Source organism: Dromaius novaehollandiae, chromosome 1 (assembly GCF_036370855.1).
Source record: "Dromaius novaehollandiae isolate bDroNov1 chromosome 1, bDroNov1.hap1, whole genome shotgun sequence".
In the NCBI taxonomy this organism is placed as follows: Eukaryota; Metazoa; Chordata; class Aves; order Casuariiformes; family Dromaiidae; genus Dromaius; species Dromaius novaehollandiae.
The window spans coordinates 194,206,252-194,231,503 of NC_088098.1; the positions used below are offsets into that span (position 1 = coordinate 194,206,252).

The 25,252-nt window shown below is 42.8% G+C and overlaps 1 protein-coding gene and 1 long non-coding RNA gene across 2 annotated transcripts in view; one reads left to right on the plus strand and one right to left on the minus strand.

The window, feature by feature from the left end:
* The window catches only part of KL (klotho), a 54,647-nt gene extending 52,969 nt beyond the window's left edge, over positions 1-1,678 (minus strand). The window contains exon 1 of the mRNA XM_026108805.2: positions 858-1,678. Within this exon, the coding sequence (XP_025964590.2) occupies positions 858-1,658 (801 nt within the window). The 5' untranslated portion in view covers positions 1,659-1,678. The remainder of the gene's footprint in view (positions 1-857) is intronic.
* Positions 1,679-2,499: 821 nt separating this feature from the next.
* LOC135330376 (uncharacterized) lies at positions 2,500-19,672 on the plus strand. The gene is made up of 2 exons (XR_010392370.1): positions 2,500-2,771; positions 18,611-19,672. It is a non-coding gene; the product is annotated as an uncharacterized LOC135330376 (long non-coding RNA).
* Positions 19,673-25,252: the final 5,580 nt, after the last annotated feature.

The window sequence follows — 25,252 nt, forward strand, 5'->3', positions numbered from 1 at the left end:
TATGTCGTAAGAGCCGTAACTAATACCATTCCAGTTAGATACACTGAATCTTTTACTCCGTCAGTGAAAAGATTTGCACACACTTTTGCTTACGTCTGACAAGCTGTAAGTGCTTCCAGCAAACTTAAAATTAAACTTAATAAAAATATACTACAGAAAAAATTACCTATAGCAAAGTAGTTACGACACTTACTAGCCTAGCTGGGGAACAGAGGGTTGCTTTCCCCCCAAAATGTTCACTTTATCCAAAAAAACCCTATTCTGTTGAGAGATACTTTTGGTAGGACGTTTCTGCCACCCCTACCATCTCCATTAATTCGATCAGACTTTTGTATCAAACACATGAATTCTTTTTACAGCTGTGTTTAATATTTCCACAGCAACTTGAAGCGGATGCCGGACCTGGCACAGCTGCAGGTCTAAAATCACACGTCCAGAATCGCCCTCGCCAATGTCGGGAGGCCAGACTTGAGCACTTCTGCAGCACACACAGAGCGTTTTAACTCGGCGTGTTTTCATTAGGTTGAGTGAACTGCAAATACAAAGTTCGTGCCTCCAATTTATGAGCCTGGCCATCTTTAACCCATTTAAAAGGTTACCCGCTCCGCAGGGGGGCAGAATGGATGTTTAATCCTGACGATCGCTTCGTATTAATTCGTTTCTTTTTTTTACTTTAGTGGTCGACTAAGGCTCAGCCTCGAGGTGATGGTGTGGACCGCGGGCAGCTGCCCGCAGCTGGCACCACCCGAGGGTGCCGCCCTCGCCGCCGCCCCGGGGGCAGCCGGGCGCCCTCGCGGGCAGGAGGAGAAGGCCCCAAACGGCAGGGGAGCCCCTGGCCCCGCGCGCCGCCACTTTACCTGCAGCAGGTGGTGCGCCGCCCGGTAGCCCAGCCGCGGGCCGCCCCGCACGCCCGGCGGCAGCCGCCCCGTGCCGTAGCCGTGCCAGGCCACCACGTAGGGGTTGTCCATGGTGAGCCAGTAGCGCACCTGCCCGCCGAAGTGGCGGAAGCAGAGCTCGGCGTAGTCGCGGAAGAGCGCGGGCAGCGCGGGGCTGGCCCAGCCGCCGTAGGCATCCTGCAGGCGCTGCGGCAGGTCCCAGTGGTAGAGGGTGACCACGGGCTCCACGCCCAGCTCCCGCAGGCGGCCCAGCAGCCGGCCGTAGTAGGCCAGCCCGGCGGGGTTGAGGGGCGCCGTGCCGTTGGGCAGCAGGCGGGCCCAGGCCAGCGAGAAGCGGTAGTGGGAGACCCCCAGGCGCCGCAGCCCCTCGGCGTCGCGGAACACGTTGTTGTAGCTGTCGCTGGCCACGTCGCCGCCGGCGGGCTGCGGGGCTGGGGGCGGCCGGGGCCCCGGCGGCGCGGCCGGGCGGTGGGCGAAGGTGTCCCAGACGGAGGCGCCCTTGCCGCCCTGCCGCCAGCCGCCCTCGGTCTGGTACGCGGCGCTGCCGGCGCCCCAGAGGAAGCCCTCGGGGAAGGTGTCGTGCAGGAAGAGCTGGTCCTCCGGGTAGGGCAGGCGGGCGAAGCGCGCCCAGGTGCCCGCGCCCTGCCCCGGCCCCGCGAGCAGCGGCCGCCCCGCGAGCAGCAGCAGCAGCAGCAGCAGCAGCAGCGGCGGCGGCGGCGGCGGCGGCAGCGCGGCGGGGGTCGTGCCGGCGGCGGGGGCCATGCCGGCGGCGGCGGGGCTCCGCGGCGGCGGCTCCCTGCGCTCAGCCCCCCCAGCGCCCTTTTATCCTCACCTCCGCCCTCCCCCCGCCGGGGGGCACGGCTATTAATGATTACCTCGGAGCTGCCGTCGCCATCCTCCCCGCCCGGCACGGGGCAGCGCCGCGCAGCGCAGCCGGCCCCCCCGCGCCGAGCGCCGGGGGCGGGACCGAGGGGGCACGACGGGGCCGGCGGCGAGGACAGCACGGCGGCGGGGGAGGTTTCCTCGGGGGAAGGAGGAACTTGCCCCCCTTCGGGGCCGCCTCTGCCACTCGCAGCCCTCCGGGGCGCAGAGCCCGTCTGCGGGCGGCCCCTCAGCCCGCGCAGTCTCGAGGTACCTGCTCGGGGCGCCCCCTCGGAAGCAGCTCCCGCGCTGCTGCTGCTCCGCTCTCACCCGTGCCCTGAAACGCTGAAAACAGCTTTTCCGGCGAGCCCGCCCGACGGCCGGATCCCAAAGCCCCGAGGCTGTGGGGAGCTGCGTGTCCGCCCCCCCGGGGGCCCGGCTTCGGCCTTCCCGCTGCCGCCGTCGGGGAGCCGCGGGCCGGGCGGGCCGCAGCCGCCGAGGGGAGGGAGCTCCAGGGCGGAGAGAGGCGAGAGCACGACCGACAGAAAAACAAAAGAAAAAAGAAAAAAAATAACTCCCGCAGAAGTCCCGTGCGCGCACCGCGCAGGACGGCGGTGGGGCCGCCCCCCGTCTCGCCGCGGCCGCCCCCCGCGTGGGGCGCTCGGGGCGGCCCTGCTGCAGCGCTGTCCCTGCCCGGGGCTGGCACCCGCCCATGTCGCGGGCAGCGGCGCTCCCACCTCGTCTTTTTACAAGAAAGTCAGGGAAATAAATAGGTCCAGGGTTATCGCAGTCTTGTGCTTGCTGCTTGTTTTTTATTGTTTTTTTGCCTTAATACGGTATTTCCTTCGTGGTACCGTGTCATTGCAGCTGCAATAATAATTAAAACCGGCATGTGATAATGATTAAAAACGAAATCATTGACCAGGGACCTCATACACTCTCACCCACACACACCCAGTAACTCATCAGCTGTCACCTCCGAGTAGTGCTGCCTTTTCTTTCCTGGAGTTGAAGGTTGGTGTATTTGGTTGTTTACTGCATGCAAAAGACGTTTCAGTTAGAAATGCCTCGCACATCTTCACGGGGAGGGAAAAAAATCAAGCTGTGTGTTGAAGTTTAATTATTTAGTTATGCCTGTTTACTGGTTGTGTGGGTGTGATACGTGGACTTCTTAAAGGAAGGTCTCAGTCTGCTGCTCGTCTCCTTTGCACAAAATTTTGACCAGGGCTGTGAAGTAAGAATTAACTTAAAATATTGCAGAAAGTTGATATTTAGTATTCAGTTATGTGAACTCTAGCACGAGTTGGGGCATCTAAGAATAAAACACACTTACTAGACAGGCTGTTAAGGACACAGAGATGTTCCCAGGAGATAAAGTTATTGTTTAACTAAAGAATGAAGGCATTAAGATAATTTCATTTTATTTTTAGAAAATAAGTGCCCTCAGAGGAGAACTGCACACAATTGCTAAAAACGAGTCGATGGATTTAAATGCCAATTGTTAGCAGATGCTGAGCTGCTAAAGGTTTTCTCTTGAGTTAGGATGCGCTCTAACACCTTTCATGATCAGAACAGAGCATTTTCTTTGCATCTTTATAGAAGTTTGAACTTTCACCTCTTCCACACTGATTCAATTTGATTTGGGGCTGGTGGGTTGTTTTGTGGTGTTTCTAAGGAGAGAACTGAGGATCTACAGTACCAGATGGTAGAATTCTTCCACTGATGCTGATTAATTTATTCCCATGTTAGAGGGATGGAGCTTTACATCACCCAGGGGCCCAACGACATCTTTTAACTAATGGCACAGCAAGTTCGTGGGGTGGGAGCAGGGAAGAGAGTGGCAGGAACTGCACCAGAGGCTGATCATCTGCTGCTGCAAGGAGTGTGTTTGCTCTACAGTCTGACAAGCTGGTGAAATTTGATTGCGGTCTAAGCAAATGATAACTTGAGCTCCAACTGCAGCGACAAAAAAGGTGTTAAAATTGAAATATGGGTGCCCTTTCAAAGGGAAATAAGTAGTATCAAGTAAGTTAAATCAGATGCTCCCCATATTCAGGTGTACTGATTTCCTAGGAAACCTATAAGTACAAGAGACTCCTTTGCTCTGCTAGGGCAAATTGAAAATAGATGTTTGCTGAGAGATTATGCATGTACAGTTGCTTTTAAACCCACACCTTTTTGAAGCATGGCTTGTTGGATTCTGTTCATTCTTTCAGAGTCCTAAGTTTGTTCTGAGATACTTGCAGTAGATACTTGCAGAAGCTAGAGATTAAATCTTAAGTACGCAGCAGTATTGCTGTAGTCCTCTCTGTGCAAGGATGAAAGAGCGAGGCTCCTGTTCAGCTACTGACCTGATTCCAGTGGAAGTTTAATGCCTTTGCTGGGGCTTGCTGCCTAAGTATTTTGAAAATCTGGATGTAGAGGCAGATCTCAGAAATATCTTAGCCTAAAACAGGGCTTTGATAGTGCCAAGTCCGTTGCTGAGATTTAAGGAAAAAAAATTTAATGGCATCTGGGGACAAAAGATGTTTTAAAATATATCCTGATGCATTCTCTTTTAATTCACTAATTATTAACTAAAACACAGTTTAATCCTATTTATAGTTAGACACTTAACTGAAGCACCTTCATTAGGATCTCGTTTTCTCCAGGGCCCCTCTACAGTCAAAGAAAAGAAATAGTTTCATAGTGTTAAGGTGAGTCAGCCTATCTAAGATCTTAGTCAACTTCTGGAGGTGCCTGCCTTCTCCAAAAACTGTACAGGGAACCTACAGTGACTGTGCTCCTGAACTAGGCAGCCCAGTTTTGTGGGATGAAATTTGACCATAAGTTCCTGGCACAAAGCTGGCACTTCACCTTTATGTTTATCCAATGAAAGCCCTGTCTTTAAGTATAAATGCCAGAAAACGTGCCCCACTACCTGCATTTGCTTGTTTTTTCTCTTTACAGAGAAAGCTTTTTTTTTATGTTTCAGAACAACACAACACCCACTGCTTTGGGCAAATATATCTTTTTTTTTTTCTGGTCTAACAAATACTGTGCAATATTAACCATGCAGAAAGGTCAGCCAAACACCCGCAGACATCCAAGTCTCCCTCATCGCTCCTTGAGTTCAGCGCGTGGCTCCATCGTGTCTGCCCTGCTGAGCTAGCACACTTCCAACCGTAGCCCAGCTCGGCAGTTTTGGATTTGTTGTCTTTCAGCCTTGTTTGTATTAGTGATAAGTGAAGGCTCAACTTCTGGTAATATGTATGCTGGATACGGTAGGTGACAGTACAATTTTTAGTCAGGCTGTGCTCAGAAATTTTCTTCATCAGTTACGCAGTGGCATGCCATCAAATTCAGCAATGTTCTGATGGAGCATTTCTGTTTCCTTCCTAACGAGACCGAACTTTTGGGGCTACTCTCTTGACTGAGGGGCCGTGACTACTGATGGCACGCAATTTTAGGTAAAGCAACTGTATTGGTGATTTAGATTCATTTAGCTGCTTTTCCTGAAGTTGCATCATGCAACGGTTTCAATGCAGCAAGCCCCTGTCTCATTTTAAAATCTCTGCAGGATAGCTAACTGTCTTATCCTGGTGGCATCTGTACTCCTAGCTGTGGCAGAACAAGGGGCCTCAGCACCCAGAACAGCCATCTTCTGTTTTAATACCCTTTCTTTGTTTGCAAGCATATTTATAAGCATTTACAAGCATAAAGCCAGTTGAAAATAGTCTTGTGCAGTAGATTTTTCAGCCTTTTCTTCTCAAGACACGAAAATGCTCCCTACCAGTTGGAGAGACTGCTTATAAAATTCACTGCCTGAATTAGACTTGAGGGTTTTTTCTGCTGCTTCCATCACTGCATAACTGTACTAATTCTTTATTCCATCTGCTAAATGCAAACTGCTAAGCCATCAAATTTTACTTCAACTTGTTTATGAATAGCTGTTCCCAGTGGAAAGCTGTGCAATAGCCTTCTAGATTTGCCTTCTTCATCACTGCCAGAACATCACAGCCTACCAGGCAAATAAGCTTTTCCTCACTTTTCTTACAGAAAGAGTTGCAAGTCCCATTTTCTTGAAAAAAAATCATCCTTCCATATCTATCCCTTCTTTCTCTCTTGATCACCTAGTTATATGCCTTCACTGTACATTCAGAATGACTTGAAAGACAGCTAGTAACTGATTGTACTAAAATTAGAAACACAGTGCTGCCAGGTCCAAAGTATTCCTTCTGGTGTAATGAACCAGTGTTTGGCTGAAGAATGCTTGGGAAGATATGAAATCCTCCTCTATTCTAGCTGTAAGTACCAAATTGTTCTTCATTTCCTGTGAGTGTAATGAATCACTTTCCTGTAAAAAAGAAAAGAGCCAGTAAGGGACCTGAACTGCCTTTTTTTTTTTTAATCCTGGGGACCATCTCCTGCATCCAGCATGACTAATCCTTCTATCTTGTAAAGGACTCCAAACTGTTCTCCATTATTATATGGTAGGAACAAGGGTGAGGATGGGAAATTAGAAACTCAAACTCAAATACATTTTCACTTCATCCTTGTAAACTGTCTCCAAATGGTGGGCAAATCCTGAACATCCCTTTGTATGAAAAGTGGAATTACAGACCCTTTGGTCCATCTTACCTCTGAAAGACGACCTAGAATAACTTCAAGGCAAGCCTAGAAACTTCCCTTTTATTCATAGGGGCAGGGATGACAACCCAGTTGTAACCTAGGAGGGGACATGTGGTACCTAGTGGCTTCCTTATACATGGATGGCAGGGGCTGGAAAGCTTTCTCATTCTTGAAAACTCTCCCTTGGGGAAACCTAGAAACCCACTTCAACCCCCAAATCCTGGAGGGTAATAGGGAAAGGGGACAAAAGACTAAACTTGAGCCTGCCATCTTTTATATCTGGGCGGCTTCAAACCTCCCCAGTATCCAAATGATGAGACAAGAACTTATAAATCACCTCCCTGTCTTCAAACGGACTTGGGCACCTCCTTCTAAACTGGTGTAAGAACGGATAGGCAAAGAGAATGGAAAAGAAGTGGTATCTATACTGGGGGAATAAGGTAGAGAAGAGGTGGAAATGGCCTGCCTTTCCCTGTCATGTGCAGGGGACACTGGCGTGGCCAGCAGGAAGGCTCTCGAGAAGATGGAGAAGGGTCAGGGATGTTGGGGAGAAGGCAGAGAAAAGAGTTCCTTGTCAACCACAGCCACAAAGCGTGTGAGCCACCACGGTCATCTCTGTTTTAGACAGGAGCCCAAACCTGGTTACACTGGCTGCAGAACCTGTCTCCCAGAAGTCTACTGAGCCTGTGTGAACAATGGATTATGGGAGCCCAGGGAAGTTTCAGGCTGAATAGGGAATTGCCTAATGAGTTTAGGCACTTTTAGGGTAGAAAATCCTGGAAAATAGATGGACTGGATCATCAGCGGAGGTGAAACAGATTTAACAATTTAGATAGGATTTAGGTAGACTGAATCTCAGCTATAGAGGCTCCTACATGTGAAAATCCCAGGTTGTGGTCTCTGTTGTGGTATAAAGAGGTGCAGAAACATCATTTCACTGTTCTCACTTCTATTTTAATTTCTATTTTGGTACACCGTTATCATTTTGAAACCAATTTCATTCAGTCTCCCCAGGATGGCTCAAAAGCTTGAATCCTATGGCTCAGTCTACAGCTGACAGCACTCTAGAGATATGTATGGTGACTTTTTATATACGATCATCCTATCTCTTCAGTTCAGGCACAGCTGAAGCATTTCCATTCACTCTTCAAATTCCTATTATTTTAAAACCTCTGGCAGAATGCCATATCCTCTGTGAAAAGAAAGATCCACGGGGGCTTAAATGAAGAAATAAAAAGCATTACTATTAAAAAATGAAAATGCAATGCTGAGTTTTATGTACATGAATGTTGAATTTTTTATGCATTAAACTCTGTCAGGGAAGAGTATCCTGCAGAATTACTTCTATCATTTTATGTTCAGATCACTTTTCATGGGTAAATTGATAAGAATTTATCCTGCTAAAATCATACAGCAGGATAATTTAGTGCTTGCTAAATCTATATTTCAATAAGCAGTGGAATGACACCTTAGTTCAGATGCTTATTCATTGTTGATTTCAGCTCATGCCAATATTGGCCTGTTCCAATGTGATGCAAAGACTGATTCAGCAAGAAATAAATATGGTTTAAAGAATTGTCATAGTGTGTTAATTCTGTTTAAGATCTTTTCTGTCTAAATGGCTCTTCCACTATCTTACTAAATGTCTGGAGAACATTGTTCGGAAATGTATAAACATTTTTGAAGCCTACAGGCATATGATGCTCTTTAAAAAAATACAATTATTATATTACACAAAATCAATTTTGACTGAAAAGCAAAATCTCAACCTCTATATTGTTTCAGGTACGTAGTAGTGAAATGTGATTTATAGTCATCTGGGAAGTTGTTTAGACTTTTAGTGCATGCTACATACTCACATATATAAACATATATATACTTGGGAGTTATTCTCAGATACGCTAGCAAGGCTTTACTCTTGTGCTCCTGAGATTGGCTTGAAACCATTGGGAAGTCAAGACACTTATTTACAAAACAATAAGTATGCACAGTAACTTCGAAGAGTTTTTAGTACATATCTCTTGAAATGCAGTTGAGGAGCTGAACCAGATTGGACCAAGACAGAGTATATTGCAACAGTCCACTCTTGAAAAGTAGACCTTCCTAATAAGAGAGAAAAAAAAAAGCCTTGAGCATTACTGCAGTGGATTTTACCTCTGAGACATGAAAGCAAAGGTGTATGGCCAGTAGCCAAAGCATTTAGGATTAAGCATTTCTTCACTGCTGCTACCCAGAAGAGCCCATGCAGTTGTGTACCACTTCAATAACTGAAAATCAGATACTTTCCACTGTAAGATTTTTGTTTCTTCTTGGTTTTCTGTGTGCTTCTCCAGCCATTTTTGAACACTGCTTGAGGAAACAACTCTTTATCACACTGCAGTGGCAGTCACCAGTTTCTAAAAGCTACAGTCATCTAAGTGATCTGTCTGAATAGAAAGATTAGAAGAACATTTGTGGGTTCTTGCTAGAGCCTGTGTGCAGGCCAGCAGCACAGACTAAAGCATTTCTATGAAGCCTTAAAATTTATGAAATTTAAAGATTGTAGCTGGGCAACTAAGTAATGAGGAGCTCAAGACTGTCTGATAAGCAGTCAGATACTAGATTAATAAGTAGGCTGTCTGCAGTCTATCAAAGAAGTAAGAAGCCAACACAGGACATATGTCATGTGCAGACCATAAAACATCCAAATATGACATATAAAGATATATAGCCTAACATAAGCACATGGTGCTGTTAGTGACTAGGGCTTGCTTGGATGCTTACCTTATGGAAAAATAATTAGCTAATTAAGTAATGCCTAACAAAGGCAGGGTAGAAGATAATAGCTAAGAGAAGGGTGCTTGGTATAACCTAGGAGGGACTCATTAAATGTACATAAAGAGGACTTGGATTCTTTGGATTCAGATTCCTGAAATCACTGCTATGTTTCCACAGCACAATGTTACACTCTGTGTCTACCATATACATCTACCATTTCTGAGTAAAGAAACCTCTGTGAGAATTCACATGTTGAGTTGAGCTGAGGGGCTGGGCAAGGCTGAGGGAGCTAGGCCATAGAAATAGGATCTAGAGCTGGGTTGGGGGATGTCAGGAACATCTTGGAGCAGCTGTAGTGGGTTCCTGCAAGTGCTTGGAGTCAGTAATCCCTAAAATGTCAAGAGTGGTAAGAGTGAGAGACAGACTCCTGCAACAAGTATCTCACTTGCAGCCTTCCACAGTCAACAACACTAACAAACTTAGGGTGGTGTTCAGATTTGGAGTCAGGCACCTGAATATAGGTGTCTACTTATAGGCATCTATATGTGAGCTGAGAAAGTAATTCAGTAACCTAGACTTAGGTATCTCTTGTCATTTTAGGCACTGTGGTGTACCCTGTCTGACCGCTAGCTCCCACCTCAGAAGGTATTGGTCTGATGTCGTACCTGGCAATCCCACCTGAATATCTCAGGTGCCTAGGGCATCTCACTAGATGCCTGGGTTTAGGTAACTGAATTAAATCCATAATAGTTCAAGGACATCTAACCAGTGTAATCAATACAGTCTAGAGAGTGATTCTGCACACCTGAAGGTAAGCCCTGAGGGAGAGATTCAGCAGCCTAAAGGTGTATCTAGGTCCATCTCCAACAGCCTATGGTGATTGCATGGGAGATGCAGATACTGCATGTAGGGCTCATTTCAGCTGTCCACATATAGGCATCCATTGCCATTTGACATACTTGAGCAGGTATCTCACCTGTCTGCCACTTGATACTCTGAAAGGGGACAGGTTTCCTATAGACACTGTGTTATATCTGTAACCCTTGGGTAGATATCATGGCCACTCTATGGCATGTCAAATGGCACCATCTGCCTTTGTGCAGGCAACTGAATGTCAGAGACATATGCCCTTCTGTAATGGCAGCTGGAAGTCAAACAGCATACCCTGGTACATTTAAAATGATACCAGATGCCCAGGTATAGGAAACAGAGTCCTGTCCATCATGGCTGTTCAGCTCTCCAGTTCCACAGTCTCCTCTGGCCAGACCTCCATCAAATAAATCAGGAACTTAAGTCATCTAGTTCCTGTTGAAGACATTTAGGTGCCTGAACCTCAAACTGAATTTCATCCTACTAGTACAATTGTGGAAAGGTGACACATATTTATACACCATACATCTACTGCCATAATTAATATCAAGTCTTGCTTTACCCACATCTGAAATCACAGGAGGTTTAATATTTTGAATAATAAGATGCCCATCTCTTCCTTAGGGGAAAATTAGAGCCAGAACGGTATTTAGTAAGAGTGCTAATATTCTAATACTTCTTCCTGAGCAGAAGCCAGACCGTTACATGTTTTAGGCTTTACTGATGGGCTAACAACCTCTTCCATAGACCAAAACAGGAGGAGCAAGTGTGTATGTGCTACCCCTGACCTCCCAGAATTCTGTCAGATTAAGAGTTAATGAGATTAACCTGAACTTTCTGAAGGTTGGTGATGAGATTTCCACCAGCCACTCTGATTCGCCTCTACAGAGTCATATCTGCTGCAAGCCAGAGAAGGATGAGCAGTGTAACAGGTAAGGAGGAGCTATGCAGCAATTAGTATCTGTATGGAGGAGTAACTCATATGCCACAGACATTACACAACATGTTGGCATATTGATTTATAAGCTCCCTTCATCAAGCAGGCAACTCCAGAAAACATTAATATTTGTGGGATCCTGACAAAAAAAGTGTTTGGCATGTCTGCACAATGGATGTGAGGAAAGTCCCAAAACTTGGCTGAGGAAGGTATTGATTAGGCTTTTATATATATATATATTCACCAAGAGAGAGAGAGCTGTATGTAAAAAAGTCAAGAAAAGTATTTCTCTAAAATTGTCAGGCTCGTAGGAAGGTTGTCTGCTGCTCAGCACAAGCATCTAAAGTGAGCATTTTCCAAGTGTAAATTTATGATTTTGAATGCTCTTTTATATGTGCCCAAAGTGTAACTTTTGCAAAAATTTAGGTTGAGAAAATGCTTTGGAGCCTGTATAACTAAGTTCATTTTGTTTGTTGATGGAAGAATGACTCTCTTACCAGCATGTTGAATATATTCTTCATCTAAACCTAAATTTTTTAAAATGACAAAAATACTTTTTGTGTTACAAAAATTCTTTCATATAGACACAGTGAGGCAGTCTCACCCACGGAGAGAAAAACAGACCTCTGGCATTGTGAAACACACTTCATAGCAGACAACAGTGAGTGAGTTTTTACTGTATTAGATATAAAAAGATGTTAGGCATCATCAAGCAATTCCACTCTTTGGCTAAAACAGAAAAAGGACTTCTTGCAGCAAAGTAAGGGAGAAAGAATATTTAGCCATATGATTTTTTTGTTAAGTACCAAGAGATGACTACGTATTTGGGGCCATGCTGTTAGAGTAGGTGTTCACTTAAGTGGTTTATGGTCATAAAGGTAAACTGACTGTTTGATGTGGCATATATCTGCCTTAACTCTGTAGCCAAGTCATAAATAGTCATAATAAAGAACTACTAATAAATAAATAATAAATAAAGTCATAATAAAGAAAAATTAATTTAGTATTTTTTTATTAATTTGGTATTTCAACTCTTGTAGGCCTGATTTTCAGCTGATCAATGAACATAGGTTCATTGAAATGAATGGACCTACAGCCATTTCTTTTCATTATTTCTTTCTACAGCTCATATCAGTTTTTAACTTAAAAAGCTGAAAATTTTGAGGAAGGTGATTTACTAAATACTTCCATATATTTTTCATGTCTTTGTGTGTTTGGTCTCTATTTAACCAATGATTGAACACTAATTAAAAATGAGTTTCACATGGTTTAACTCCTTCCTTTAACTGCACAATAAAAAGGCCTTGATTTTGAAGGTTGTTAAGAAAGAAAAAATCAACAAACACCACACATTTGACATGTAACTATTCTAGTTCCTAGAACCTTATGTTTAAAATAGACTTATAAACAACATAAGCCCAGGTTTGATGTATCTTAATTTTTATTTATAATGAGAATATGGTATATTTTAATGGAAAATCTTTTTATGGTTGCAAATAAATTAATAATAAATCACAATATTTAACAATAACTCGGTTTATTCCTTCTGTCAGAAGTTACTTGGAGGAAGCCTGAGTTTGTTTTCATTCTCCACTCTCTTTGGGAGTTGAGAGAGGATGGTGGTATCAGGAAAGGAATGAAGTAGGTTTCTAGAGAGGGGAATCTGGGCGACAGAGAGGGTTCTGCTTTATGCATTGCCTCCTGAGAGTCTCATTTTGTATGCTATGGGTTTTCTGGACATTCTCATAGACTGGATGTAAGGGCGGCGTATCAACACCTGCAGCACTAACATGTTTGTTAATATTATTTGAGCAGGCCTGCAGCAGTTTACAGAGGATCATAAATGAAAACAGAAGAATGGTGATTTTTAAAAGCATTGTTAAATGTGATTTTAAAAGCATCTCTGAAAAAAAATCAGCAAAATCTCATGCTACAGGGAAGAAGTGCTTCCCAAGGCTACGGGCATCCGCCTGACTTCCGTCTCACCACTCAGCGCAGTTGACACCGTAACCTCGGAGACCTTGAGGTTGGTGACTCTGGTCTCCAGAGGCTGCAGCATTGCTCTTGTCTCCTAAAGAATGATGAGAGGCTTGGTTCGGTGGCAAAGGCTCGGTCTGGTTTACTGTCTACAAGACATGGCCCTAACATGCTCAGGACCTAACTTGTGAGGCATTAACGTGTGTTTGCCTCTAACAAGGTATTGACACAATGCCATGCAGGTCCCTCGGGATGTTCTGATTTCCACCTTTTCTACCTCCTCTTTTACAGTGATCAAAACAAATTAGGTATCTCATTTCACCCATGTGCTTAGCTGTCTCCTGCCTTTCTCACCTTCACACAAGTCCCAGGCCATACCGCATTTAACACAATCACTTCTTCCAGCCATCCCGTGAAAGAATAGCACACTCCACAGCAGCGTCTTGTAGAGCAATCATGTTTCATTCTCAGTTCATTGCCAGGCCTGCTTTGGCTAACGTTTTTTCAGACCCATGAGCAGTTTAAGATTTGAATGGTGCTGCAGAGTAGCCCCTATCTTCTAAATAACAATGGTCTGCTAAATACCAATGGACAGGTGACTATTTCTAAAGAAAAGATAGAAAGGATCTTTGCTATGCAACCTGGAAGTAGTGTCTTTTACTAGCTCCACCAATACCATGATACAGTAAAGCCGGGTAAAAAGAGTGAAGCCTTTTAGTAAAGCTTGTTTAAAATGCTATGGCTAGGAGTGTTTGTTGTTCCTTTTCTTTTAATGGTAATATTAGTAAAAGCTCTAGTATGGCTATAGGTATAAAACTACATTGTTGTGGTTTAGCTTATGCCTCTTCCTAAACAAGAATAATCTACACCAACAGAAACACTTTTACGCTCCTTTAACTGAGGACTTGGATCCATGAGATGGTCTTTGGATGGTAGTGAGTGCCAGCTGACCGCAATTACAGTCCACAGAGGTACCTTGGTACTTGGCAACTCTGAAGTGGTTCGCCCTTGCAAGAAACAGTTCCCCTTTTCACTCACCACCCACTCCCAGGACAGCTTTTCTGATCCATGGAGGGTCCCCAGGACCAGGGAGGTACCTGGTACTGGTTTCAGGGACCACGGACACCGTGTGTAAGGGCCTGTGGAACAAATTCCCGGCCCTTTGAGAAGCAGTCCCAAATGTTGGGGATGGTGTTGGACAGGAAAAAGGACAAAGGGAGAAGCTATTCCATTTTACTTCCACAGCAAAAGTCTTCCCCCTCAGCACCGATCTCTTCTGCTTCAGCAGCTCAGCCTACTTCTTTGATTCATAAGTGGCTAATATCCCACAAATTCCCTCTTTTCCTATATACACCCTCTTTCTCCAATAACCCCTCCCCTATGCACAGAAAAAGGTTAAAAAAATGAAAGCAGGAGAGAAATTACAGAAGAAGTAAAATAAATGTTAAAATAAATGTGATTTACAAGATTTACAAAAGAGAAGGAATTCAGTAAGACTGCAACATACAAAATCAACATAGCTTGCAAAGGATTTTAAAGTTTCTGTCTCTATTTCAAACTGGGAAATGCCTTGGTCACCTGCAGGATCATTGTTTGAATGAAGTGATCCAGCAGCCTTACAGGGAATGAAACAACGATAGTCCTGTCAGAGCCACTCTGTCCTATGCTAACTCATGGGTCCATCTGTACTGGTAAATCTAAGAGGGCTGTGGTAAGCTTGAGCAGTCATCCTCTGATCACCCTTGCTGTTTATCTGCCGTTCCTTGGCTCTGCTTTGGACAACTACATCCGGCTCTCTCCAAGACAAATCTGCTACAAAGTGGAGTAGCCATAACCACTGTGGACATCAGCTAAATGGTGCTATTTAGCCCTAAGCCCAGAATCAATCTTTTTTTTTCTGTTCTCTTTTATTTAGCAGCATTGACATGGCCAAAAGCGCAATTAGCTGCTCTTCTTTGGTACCAGGATTACTTTTTTAATATACACATGTGCCGGTAATCAGTGACACATCTCCATAACTCATCTAGCCTTCCTGACTACTGTTTGATAAAGTCTTCCTCCACCAGCTCCTACTCAAAGGACACATCTGTTCATGCTCAAAATGCTGTGCAGATTTCTGAAGATAGATACAAGCATCTGTGGAACGCCTTACAAATGTTCTTTCCAGCTTTTAACCTGCTATTACACTTTGTTGTGTATTATCATGCTGCCTCTGAAGGCATAAGCCTCACCCCCACCCCAACCTACCAAGATTATTGCTCTGATGTGAACCTTTTCTCACCTCTTGCTCTCCACTGTGACAAGTTGTATGCTGCTGATCCACATTTCTTTCTTAGAAATGTCAAGGGTCAGGATTTCATCACGGGTGCTTGTTGACAGGAAGGATAGACAGAGGCCCCTGAGGACTAGTCCATGTGAGGCCAAGGAGATTAAAGGTTTCTGGAGCTGAAAGGGAAGGAAGATAGAAGAAAAGTTCTTGCCTGGACAGCTAGGCAACTGCATAGCAGCCATGCAGTAAAAATGCTTGCTAGCATGCTCAGGAGTGCAAATAAGACATACGATTCTAATGTGTTAAGAGGAGAAAAAAGATTGTACTGGTCAATGTATATTACATATAGAATATACTGCATATTATTGAAGTAAGTGGCTTAGAATGGCCTAAAGGAACAATATAGAAACACCTACAGTTCAGTATTTCAGAAAAATTTACAAACATTATCAACCCTCTCCCTTCTGAGCACGATACATGACGACCAGTGAGATAAGGAAGAAATTCCATGTATACACACATATTTCTGAGCAACAGTGATAAGTGGTAATAACTTGAGATTAGCATTATATAAGAGAGCAGTGCTTTTTTCCTACCATGCTCATATTTGCAAAGTTTTCATACAAATGCTCTCTTATAAATTTCCTTTGTTTTTAAGACCAAAAAACTTGATATTGCTTTGGCTACTAGTATACTCTCTGCCATACTTATTATTTCATACTTAAAATCTCCAATCTATAATCATCTTTACTTTTACCAAGGCTGAGAGATTTTCTTAGGGCTGTAGGGGAAGAAGAAAAAGTGAAGACATCATCTAGTATTCAGTGTCAGGCTTTGGGATTAAATGGAGAGGGATTAAAGGCACTACAATAATATAAATTGTCGTGGTGGTTATCAGAAGCTTTTAGCAGAGGTTAGTCTCCAGAGTTCAAAACCCTGATGCTACAGGTAGGATCTTGTTAAATATCCAATTCAGAAGATTATTCTAAAAACAAGTTCAGATACATGAGGCACAACTTTCTTTAAATCACTTCTGAAAATTTTCTTGAGACTAGGCTTCACCCTCCTTGCTGGTAAATATATATTAAACCCCAAGCTATTAATAGGGTGATTTTGTCTTACTGACTGTGTCACCCAAATGGTATTTTTTTAGGATAGGTTGGGAATTTTTCAACAGAAAGTATTTTTGGTCGGAAAATGCAGCTTTATCAAAACCATAGCTTTTTTATGGAAATGTACATACCAGCTTTGATACAGATGGAATTTTCTTATCAAAAAATCAAAGCGCTGGAGAAGTTTAAGTCATAACAGCCTTCTGGTTTGGCTCACTTATCTGGCTGTGGGAAATCAAGCCTGAAACTTCTGGATGTGCATGATTCTGCCTGCAGACTAGAAGATCTGTTCTCTACGACCTGCCAGGAAAGCACTCCTTTCACCCAACTGTGCTGGGATGAATTGTGTTTCATCTTTTCTGTTGAGCCTGTTCTACTTTGTATAAGCAAGAGAAAGAGAAAAAGATACTTATTCCGCAGTTCATGACATGCATGTATATGCATGCATGTATATACATATGCATGCATGTCATAACATGCAGTATAATTGCCAACAGAGGTGCCCGGTGACCACAGCATCAACATATGCAAAAAGAAACTCAAGTTCACATCTCCAATCTGAATAAGGCAGAGCAGATTCAAACACTGATCTCTCTTGTCCTATTTGACAGCTCGTTCCATCCTACAGCTTCAACCAGCCACAAGATGGAGGGAAAAACCACTTGAAAGGAGGCACCCTCAGAACATGATATTCTAAAGATATAAGGGACTATGCATGGGGAAGAGACTCAGAGCAGAAAAGAAATATTTCATCTTTCCAAGGGAGCCATTGACCATGAAAACACAGACACATCCTAGAGAAACACTAACGATGCCATGTGAATTGTAAGAATTTGAGGCTTTCACCTCCAAATATTTTGTCCCTTGAAAGAAGTGCAACCATTCCAGATTTTCTCCTGGTACTCAAAATAGCCAAGTAAGCATGCCATTGCAATAAAAGAACACAGTGTAGCAAGATAATAAATACGGCTTGCTTAACAACTGTGTTATCTCATATGACCAGACAAAGAAGTAGATAGCATAGTCTAGGTATCTATGTGCTTTAAGCAAAGGCTATGACAAGTTGTAAATCACATTTTTTGAGTTATCGTATTCATTTGCAGTGTAACCATGCCCCTTCAAAAATACATATAGCCAGTCAGAAAGTAAATATGAAATTTGTCAAGGAAATCTTATTATAAAAAGTGAAGCATCATATCTGGTAGAAAGGGATTTAAAGGTTAACCATGCCTTGTCTCAGTGCTGTAAACATACCTTTTGTAATTGTACTGCCATAAACAAACATTTGTGAGTCTATGCTTTGTTCTCCATTACAAACTGTTGTGAGAGACATGAGCTCCATCCCCTGCACTGTGGGAACATCAGACCTTCACATTAATGTCTTCATACTGATGTTAGCTGAAAACCCTTTCTTACTGCAATAATTAATATTCTTTTGTCTGTCCTTGGTTTCTGTCTGATTACGGTAAAAGGTTCTGGCTTCATTCTGAGGCACAATAAGAACACTTTTAAATATTTCCTACCCAGCTCTCATTTTTATACCCATAAAAGTTGTTCACAGACATGCTATACTGTTTGTACTAGACATAGTCATAGATAATGCTGTTAATCTTTTTTCTGGTCATATTTTATATGAAAAATCCAATTATAAATGGCTTTAAGTAGATTAAAAATTATTACTGTAGAGAGTCAATCAGTAACTATGGGGCCCAATATGCTGCTTGTAAACATTGCTTGCTGCCTTCTAAAATACCATCTACTGATTTGCCATAGCCATGTAACGTTTATAATGTTCATTAATCATTACGTAGCCTCTTATAAATGTAGACTCAATATAAAGAGCAGTCTTTTTCTTTTCTTCACCATCCCCTTTCATCAACCAGACATCAGTCTTTTGATTTTCTTCTATCTGGTGTATCATCTTCACCATCCCCTTTCATCAACCAGACATCAGTCTTTTGATTTTCTTCTATCTGGGGTATCATCTTCTTCATTCAGAATGAAATCCACCCCTCCACCTAGGTAAAAACAATACTATGATTCCTGTAACTCTTCCTTGCGATTCCCATTCTCATATTTTTAATGGAAGGAGTGAAATGGCACACAGATCTTGTCCTGACCCTTGGTCCGGGAATGAATTTCGTCCCAGAGTCTTCATCAATCGTGTGAACTCACCAACTAATTACAATAACAAAGAGAGGCAGGATATCATGTTAAGTGAAGCTAAGTTGTTTTTTATTTACTGGGACTGGAGCATGGGGAGCTGCTTTTGTTTTCCAAAACCGCTTGTGCTTCACCTTATCTTCTGTTTGCCTTACAGTATAGATGGCCTCTTGGATGACCAATCAGTTCAAATCAGGATTTCATTTCCGGTGTAATTTCCTGGATGGGATGAAATGGAACCAATTCTCTAGCTCAACCCACTGCACGGTCTTGTACACATGGCCCACAATTTCTTGCTCAGTGTAACAGTCTAAGGACCTGTCCTCAGGCAAAGAGAAGCAGGAAGCAGCAAATGCATCGATTAGAGGTCAAGATATGTGTCCAGCAGCAATTGCCTCTGAAACACTTCTGATTTTGTACTGAAGAATTATTGCAATAATATTGTAAGCATATATGAACCATTTTAATTCATTGAATGTGCGTGTCCAGTTTATTTCTATCTGGGGATTAATCATTGCTGATTAAAATCCCTATTTGCAAAGACAAATAAGATTTCCTCTGCTTAAAGGGAATCTGAATATGTTATATGTTTCTCTGTACTTTATATTCTGAAACAGCTCCAAAACAATATTTCACCAAGTGGAAAGAGTTGGGTTTATATATGATCTTATTTGCATGCACAGTATGCCCTGCCTGGTAAGAATATATTTGACTTTCTTGTTTCCTTTGCTAATATGTTTTACTTGCATGATATTAGAAATGATGGCTCAAAAAAAATTGGGTTTTTTGTATTGCAGTCTTCACTGTGGACATCCTGAGAAATACATTTCTGAAATTTCTTTTCATTCTTCAAAAATTGGGGGTTTTTTTATGTCAGCATGTCTAGAAGAGTCATGTAACTACCACTGAATAGCACAGTCGGGGAAACTATATTCTCCAGATGCAATAAAAGTTGCTGTATTTTATTTCCTATTTTCTGTGAAGGAAATGACTTTTAAAAGCCTCCTATGATTTTGCAAGAAATAAAAAAGAGAAGATAAATTAGTTCCTGCAAATTGTACATTTCCACTGCATTCATTTTAATGGAAGTGTGCCAGTTTCAAAAGAAGTGAAAGAGGGTTTTTTAACTGTCGCGTCCCCTTTAATTAGCTGTAATCAGATATTTTGTAGCACACTGAATTTGTACGCATGGATGCTCAATAAAATTCTTATTACTGTCCTCTTTCTTAAAGATACATACGAACACACAAACACATATTTTATCTCATCAGATCTATGGTAATGTTTTTAAAATAGGTGCAGCCATAAAAAGTGCCTAGTTTTGCTTCCATGCAGTTATGTGGCAAACTCTGATAAAATTCCAATACAATTTAGAGGAATTCTTAATGTTTTATCTTGGTTAAATCTACAACAAAGACTATCTATAACAAAAAAGTTACTGTGTGTTAGAATTAGCCCTAAAGAGATAACATAAGGATTAAATAGCCCCAGATATGTTGAAAAATTGTGTATTAATTATTTGATCTGTTCTGGGGCTTTCTAGAACTGAGCCTTGTAACCCATTTGTGTCACCATTCTCTTCAAAATTTTAGCAAAATGTGAAGAGCTTCACTGTTGACTAACCACTCCTCCAGTAATTATTTGCTGGGTAATTTGAAAAGGAACAGATTGTTTTAGCTTGGCTCCATGGTAACTCCTCAAAGTCCAGACTCTGTGTAGTGCACATCACCTTTATGAATATCTATAAAGCCCATCTCTTACATTTTCACAAACTGTAGAGATACAGTCATTCCTGAGCACAAAATAGTTATTACATCCCTTCAAAAGAGCTGTTTGAAAATCTTGTAAAAGAAAGGCTCCTGCCTCTACCTTACTACATTCATTTATTATGGTCTTAAGGGGTAGATTTTCAGGTATTGCTCTCCATCTGTATTTGAGGAAATAATCAACGGCTTTAGATGGATTCTATTTTCTTTGAATCATCAAGGAGAAACTGTTTAAGGCCAGCTGTCAAATTCATTTTTCTTTCTTTCAGGCTGGATGAAGAGATCTTGTGATTTTCTTGCTGGCCTTGCACAAAAGTGGATCTGCATATGAAAACACTGAGGTTTTGGAAGAGTTAGACTGTTTTCTGAATGCTATAAATTTCAAGTGGCATTTGGAGAGCAGCTAAATTTTTATCTTACCAATCCATTTTGTACCAGTTCTCCTAAAGTTATTTAAGGTAAAGCTCCAAAAGAAAATGTCTTCATATTAGCATGTTTCTATCTTTTACAACACTTCTGCATTTCCTGATGGTTCAGTTGCACCTAATGGAAGCTGGTACAATAGGAAAGATGATATTTTTAACTTATTTTCAAGCCACCACTCTACTGTTTTTCTTATTATGTAGATGGGGCATGGATCTGCAGTCATTTTCCACATCTTGTCATCTTCTGGCCGGTACAGAGGTGCTGACACTGTTTCTGTTCTCCCTTTGATAGCCCAAGTCTCTAGCTGTTGTTTCCCAGTGGCCCTCCGTTTTCTGCTTCATGTCGTTCGTTCAGTGCTAAATCGCAGAAAGACAGAGGTAGAGCCGTGAAGGCTCTTCAGAGAGTGTGCGCTCCCTGAAGTCCCTCCTCCTGACTAAAGGAAGGATCAACTTTTCTACAAGCAAGATTCCTAACATCAGTTTGTCTAACCTGTTTTTAAAAACATCCAATAACAAAGACTTCACAGCCTCCTGACCAACACTACCTGTGAGTGCTCACTATCCTTAGTTAGGGCATATACCAAGAGCATTAGCTTGAATACCAAGATATACCAAAAGCATAACTTGAACTTCTTTGATTCAACTTAATCCTAGTTTTTCTGTCTTATCCTTTCAGTTTCTTTTCTCTAAATTAAAAAAATTCCTTGAATCTTTCCTCACAAGTCATGTTTGCTGATCATTCTTGTTACCATTCTCTGGATTTCCTCTAACTGGTCCACATCGTTTTTGAATTGCAAAGTCAAGAACTGCTCTATGCCAGGTGAGGCCTCTAAAGTGCCAAGTAGAGCAGAGGGACTATTTTAGCTGGCCAGTATTTAACCCTCCTGTTAATCCATCCCAGTATGATGTTTGCTTATTTTGCACAATGCTGATTCTTGTTCTGCTTCTCATCTGCGGTGACCCTCAGATCCCATTCTGTGGAGCTGCTGCCTGATCAGCCCCCTCCCATCCCACATTTGTTCCTGGTCTGACGTAGATCTTGTGCCAGCCTCTGTTGAACTGAGCTGGCAGAGCTGGGAAGGGGCAGGCTCACATGGTTTTTACCCATTTGTATAGATCATTCTGGAGCCTAAGCCAGTCCACTGGCATCCTTGCAGTCCCTCCAAGCTTGGTATCATCTGCAAAGTGAAAAATATGCTCTCCATTCAATTATTCAATTGATTATAGTGTTAGTTTTTGGGCAGACCTTCTGGAGAGCAAGAGTCAACATCTCTTCATTTGACAGGGAACAGCTGGCAGTCACTTTGTGAATAAAATTTTCTAAACATTTTTGCGCTCACTCTGCAGAAGGTCCATCTAGGCCGTACTTCCCCTCTTTGCTTCAAAGAATGCAAGCTGAATCCTAAATTCTCATATATTTGGCATTGCCACAACTTTTCCTGGAATATCCCACTCAGCACTGGTGCCCACAGTCCAAGAAGGAAGCTGACTAACCACAGGAAGTTTGAGAAAATGAAAATGGTTGAGAGGAAAGAAAATTGACTGAAAAACTCCAACATCTCAATATAAATAGCCAAATGAAAAGAGTGGTTATAAGATGACTGGCTAAGTATCTGCATGGAGAACAGCACTTCAACAGAGGGAATCTAGCAACAAAAGATTTATTAGCTCTGGAAGCCAAATCTAGACAAATTCACATGATAAATAATGGGATTTTTACCCACTGAAAAAAACGTGGTGTGTTCTCTATCACTGGCAATTTTGAAATCTAGACTGGTTGGTTTGTTACAAGTTGTGCTGTAGCTCAGAAGTCCTGTGGTTCCTATTACTTAGGTAAAATTACCAGGACCATCTCTTCGACCCTGCAGCCTACCTGGTTTGTGTCCTGACTTAAATTCTACTAATTGTACAAACATATCAAGTGGAATTCCCAAGTCTTGATGTGTGCAGTAGGGATATGCAGGTGCTGTAGAGCTTTTTTTCTAACATTTAAGAGAATAGGTAGAATAGCAGAGAGAGCATCTTTCTAGTGGGATCCCGGCACCCCTGCTCAGCCATTGCCCCTCTTGAATTCCCTCATTTCAGCAGTGCCAGGACAGATGCAGCTCTAATTCCTAGGCTGAAGGCAGGTACAAGACTGAACAGCCGCACAACTAACGTCATGTCGCATGACCTGGAGGGCAGCTGATGCCGATGGGTGCTGTCAGCCCCTTAGCAGCCCAGTGCCCCCAGTCAGTCTGCAGTGGCAGGACTGTGAAAGTGATACTGTGCTGGATGTGCCGAGCTCTGTATTTTGCACAGGAGGAAAGGCTCAGGGGAGATGATAGTAGACCTTGAGGCAGTTATTTTCACAGGAGGATAGAGAGAAAGAAGAATCAGAGCAACCTCAGAGGTGAGCAGCATGTAATAACACCTCATGAGTCACAGTGGGAATCCAGGAGTTATTATCTGATAATGGTGCACAATGGCACAGGAAGCTAATTTTGGCAGTTCTCACTGCTGTAACATTTTGAACATAACAGTTTGAACTTTTACTATGCACCATCACTCAAAGGGAAGTCAGAATAAGCAGGAACTATGTGATTAAAAAGAGAATCTCTGTCAAATGCAAGGCATCCATAATTAGAGCTGTTTGGTTATCCTAAGGACACTTTAGTAATAGCAACACTGGGAAGTGGTATGGTTAAAGGTAGACAAGCCTAGAAGCCAATATCTAAGAAGTTTTGTAAACCGAAAATACTGAGCAGTTTCAAAGCAACTCTAGACCAAGGAACCCCAAAGCAGCGATGCTAAGACACGTAATGCAGGGCCATTGCTGGGCCCAGTGTACGCAGCCTCCTTAGGCCACAGGTGGCAGGAAGCATTGGACTGTCTACTTTCCCTAGGAACGAGGAGAGGGACACTAGCCACTCCAGCCTGAACATGTTTCCTGGCTACAGAGGGAAAGATTGAAGTCTGAAAGGGGGCAGCTAACCACCCCAGCTCTATCTTTGCTGACAGTACAATAACATGTTTAATTTTGCAATATTGCAAATCCTACCATCCCTACTCTACATTGTAATCCCTACCATTGCAATATCCCAGTCCCTACCTGTTCCTCCCAGTTCCAGATTGCCATTGTATATAAATCTGAATGAAGTGGAGGTAGAACATTGTACCATACTGGGTCTTATGGGTGACCGGGAAGGAACAGAGAAATAGGCAGTGACTCTGCAGGGAAACTGGAGTTGTTAGAAATAGTTTTATCTCTGCATATGAAAAAAAAAATCCTGCTTTTGAAACAATAATTTCTGCTTCTTGGATTTTCTTAAACACAGAGCTTGATATTTTAGAATTTGTTTAGACATGGAAAATTAGGTTATATTTAGAGAATTAGCAATATCTTTCAGCATCCTTAACCTGTTCATTCACACATAGAATCCCCTGAATAATAATTTTGGTTGGGAAAAATTACTTGGTTCTATACTCACAAAATCAGCAAGGAAAGGATGGACCCCTCTTTTGTGACTATCCTGCATGCTTGGAATATGCAAGCAGGATGTGGAAGACCTAGGTTTGAGTCTGGTCTCTGAAGTGGTTTGAAACACATCACTGACTTTGCAAAAGATTGCCCTGAAGAACATGTTATTAGATTTTCAGGGGAAAGGAGGATACTAATGTTGACATCTCTTACTCTGTTGAAGGTGTTCCACTTTGATAAAATAGACTTCTGTTTGTCAAAGCAGTGCCTAGAACACAGCTGTTCCAATGTCCACACCCAGCCTAACCATCCTCCCTCTCTCTCTGACCCAACGAATACTTATACATCAGCACTCAGGGACTGAGGGGGTCCCATCTCCAGAACAGCTCTTAACTTTGCACAAAAAGTGTGTGTGTCTGTGTGTGTGTTACATAGATGTGTATGTGTACATCCTATAGCTTTATGTGCATATTCTATAGCTTTGAATTTAAGATACATACCTCAAAAGATATATGAGTTCCAAATCCTGCTTCAGTGATGGGATGTGCATGTTTTATCGACTGGGACATCCCTCACAGTGCATGAGAGCAGCCCAGCAGCGCTGTATCTGAGCCATTTGTCTGGGAGGGGAGGAGTGAGGGTGCTAATGCATTTAAAAAGTGGAGGGCTTTGAAAGTGCCTTTTTTTGACACTAGGCCCAGCCACTGGAGCATCACAAAGGCACACCTCCCTTTCACTGATGTTGTGAATTGATGGCCTCATGCCTCAGCTTTTGTTACGCACAAGCCATCCTGTTCAGCCACAAAAGCAGGAAAGTACTTGATTTTGATGGAAAACACTAATGATTCTTCTTCACCTTCTCAGCCCCGACGCAGCAAACAGGTTGCTTTGTGCGGTTCTGCCATCACACACGCCTTGGGGCTTGTCTCAAGACTGCAGGCAGCGGAGGATTGCTAGAGGGGCTATGTGGAAACACAGCTTTTCATCTGTCCTGTGCCACAAAGCAGGCCACATATCAAGAAGCCCTAATGATCAGGGACTATTTTTGCTATCTATCTTTTTTTCAGTGTGTTACATGACTGGGCCGCAAGTCCTCATTTGTCCCCACTGAATGATGCAGAAATGTTCATCAGATTAAATACTCACAA